The sequence below is a fragment of the Sinocyclocheilus rhinocerous genome, unplaced genomic scaffold, assembly GCF_001515625.1.
Source record: "Sinocyclocheilus rhinocerous isolate Xijiao unplaced genomic scaffold, SAMN03320098_v1.1 scaffold663, whole genome shotgun sequence".
Lineage (NCBI taxonomy): Eukaryota > Metazoa > Chordata > Actinopteri > Cypriniformes > Cyprinidae > Sinocyclocheilus > Sinocyclocheilus rhinocerous.
Window position 1 is genome coordinate 487,434 of NW_015655996.1, and position 2,495 is coordinate 489,928.

General features: G+C 33.9%; 1 protein-coding gene across 3 annotated transcripts in view; it reads left to right on the forward strand.

Moving 5' to 3' along the window:
* LOC107719071 (potassium/sodium hyperpolarization-activated cyclic nucleotide-gated channel 1-like) overlaps positions 1–2,495 on the forward strand; it is a 109,492-nt gene that overhangs the window by 82,444 nt on the left and 24,553 nt on the right. For all 3 annotated transcript variants that reach the window (XM_016526382.1, XM_016526381.1, XM_016526380.1), the window contains exon 6: positions 1,292–1,532. In XM_016526382.1, coding sequence (XP_016381868.1) covers positions 1,292–1,532 — 241 coding nt within the window. The remainder of the gene's footprint in view (positions 1–1,291; positions 1,533–2,495) is intronic.

Genomic DNA, 2,495 nt, shown 5'->3' on the forward strand with positions numbered 1-2,495 from the left:
TCCCCAAAACATCTTTAACTCTCGGCAGCTCCTCCCTCGCTCCTCCATCTCTCTTTCCCTCAGTTGGTCAGGGCTGCTATTTTTACATTCACTGCCTTGTGACAAACTAGCTTTAAATAGTCTCCAGCTTGTCTCCCTAGTGGAGGTAAAGGGTTGGACGTGGCTATCAAACTCATTATTCCTCCTGTGTGATTGCGGTCAGAACCTTCCTGACGCTTTTCTGACTACGCCACGATTTAAAGCAAAGTGCAAATTTATTCTTCACACCCAAGCCACACTAAACAAACACATCTTTCACCCCGGCAGCGTGGAGATGAGAAAGACTGAATATTATGTGCATTAAGCTTTCAGTTAATGGCTGAAGTGTGCTTGACACTGACTGTATGGGTACCATAAAATAAGCTCACTGCAATGCAGTGGGAAGAGAGTCTGTGTAGAGGCTTGTGATCGCTGCACAGGAGTGATTAAAAAAAAATAAGAGAGAGAGAGAGCTTTGAAATCTTCTGTAGTTTAGAAAGACTTTTTGACATTGACATATTGCCCAGCCCTACTAAATAATATATTAAATATTCACAATATATTTCTATGATATTGCTGACAGTTAAAAAAAGATGTCATTTCAGACAAATAATGAGATGCATATCAAATGTTGTTAGAAGCCAAAAACCTTTCAAATAAATGAATTCAATCAATTAATACACAATAAAAAAAATACACCTTTTTAGGTTGTTTTACTAAGAACACAAAATATCAAAAATACTGTATTAAATGCATTACATTTTGCATTACTGTTCAGCTGTTGATTGAATATTGAAAAACATTCAGATAAATAATCAAACAAACAAATAAAATATTTTGTTTATATTACATCTTAATATTACATAAAACATCAAAATGCTATCTTAAATGCATTTTATGCATTTTTTTGTTTGTTTGTTTGTATTACTGTTCGATGTGTGTTGAGTGTGTTTTCTTTCTGTTTTGTCCCACAGGAAATTTTGAATGCAAATTTAAGCAACATTGTGATAAAAAAAAAAAAAAAACACTTTTACATGATTTTAGTTATAGATATACATGCATATCAAATATTATCAAAAAACAAAAACATTTAAATAAAAAAAATAATGTGTTTATATTACACATTTTTAAGTTGTTCTACAGAAACAAAATCAAAATAAAAAAATAATCAAAAATACTGTAATACTGAAAAATAAATTTTTTATTCATTGAACGCATTTTTTCTTTACTGTTTCACGTCTGTTGATTGTGTTTTCTTTGTTTTGTCCCACAGGAAATTGTGAACTTTAACTGTCGTAAGCTGGTGGCCACTATGCCGCTGTTTGCAAACGCAGACCCTAACTTTGTGACAGGAATGCTGAGTAAGCTAAAGTTCGAGGTCTTCCAGCCTAACGATTACATCATTCGCGAGGGGACCGTGGGTAAAAAGATGTACTTCATTCAGCATGGAGTGGCCAGCGTCATCACCAAATTCAGCAAAGAGCTGAAACTCACCGACGGATCCTACTTTGGAGGTCAGTTCAAAACTCAGATTGTTTCCTCTGTTTCTGTCAGATTCATTCATGGTTTAAAGCACAATTACAACATAATCAAATAAAAATACAAACATTAACCCTAACCAGTGCAATGCAATTCCTGCAAGTACATCATTTCGTACTGATGGACCAAAATCAAACTGACATGTACAGTACAAACCACAAGCTTTTAACTCTGAGAACAGCCACACAGTGTTTTATAATTCAGAGATTATGTCACGAATGACCTTGACGTCACATGTTCTTCAGTGTTACCTAAGCTGCACGATTGTGGGAACAAAAATTTAAATGAAATCATTTTTTCTCACGATTCATGAAGGTTGTGCCTGCTCTAGCATGGGTGCACTGCGATGCCAGCCACCTGCTCCAGTGGAAAACCATCTGCTACTGGTATTTTGGCCTGTAGCGGGAATGCGGCTGGCATGTGTGCGTTTATACACGGGGGCGAACGTGTCAGAAAATCTCTTCCTCCTCACTGCCTTCTGATAGAAACTCAACACACATTGACCTTGACCTAGTTTTTTGACCGGCATGGGTTTTTCAGTGACCAATACCAAAGCTGACACTGAAAAGTCTTGATTGATTGATTGATTGGTTGATTGATTGATTGATTGAACATTGCTGAATAGCATTTTTTTATTTAAACCTTGACACACACAATTTTAATTAGTGAATAAATACAAAAAAAAGCTTATTGTTATTCTAATAATAACAACAATAAATAAGAATATTATAATCAATTATAATAATAAAACAATTTATTATTAATAATAATTTTAATAATAAAAACTAATACAATATGTATTACTATGATGATGATGATGATTAATTAGAAAAGCAAGTAATTGGGTCGATAAACCCAAAATCTTTGGACTGATTCTTGTACTTTAACACCATGTGCAGTGGTTCAATTTTAATAATAATAATAATAATAATAATAAA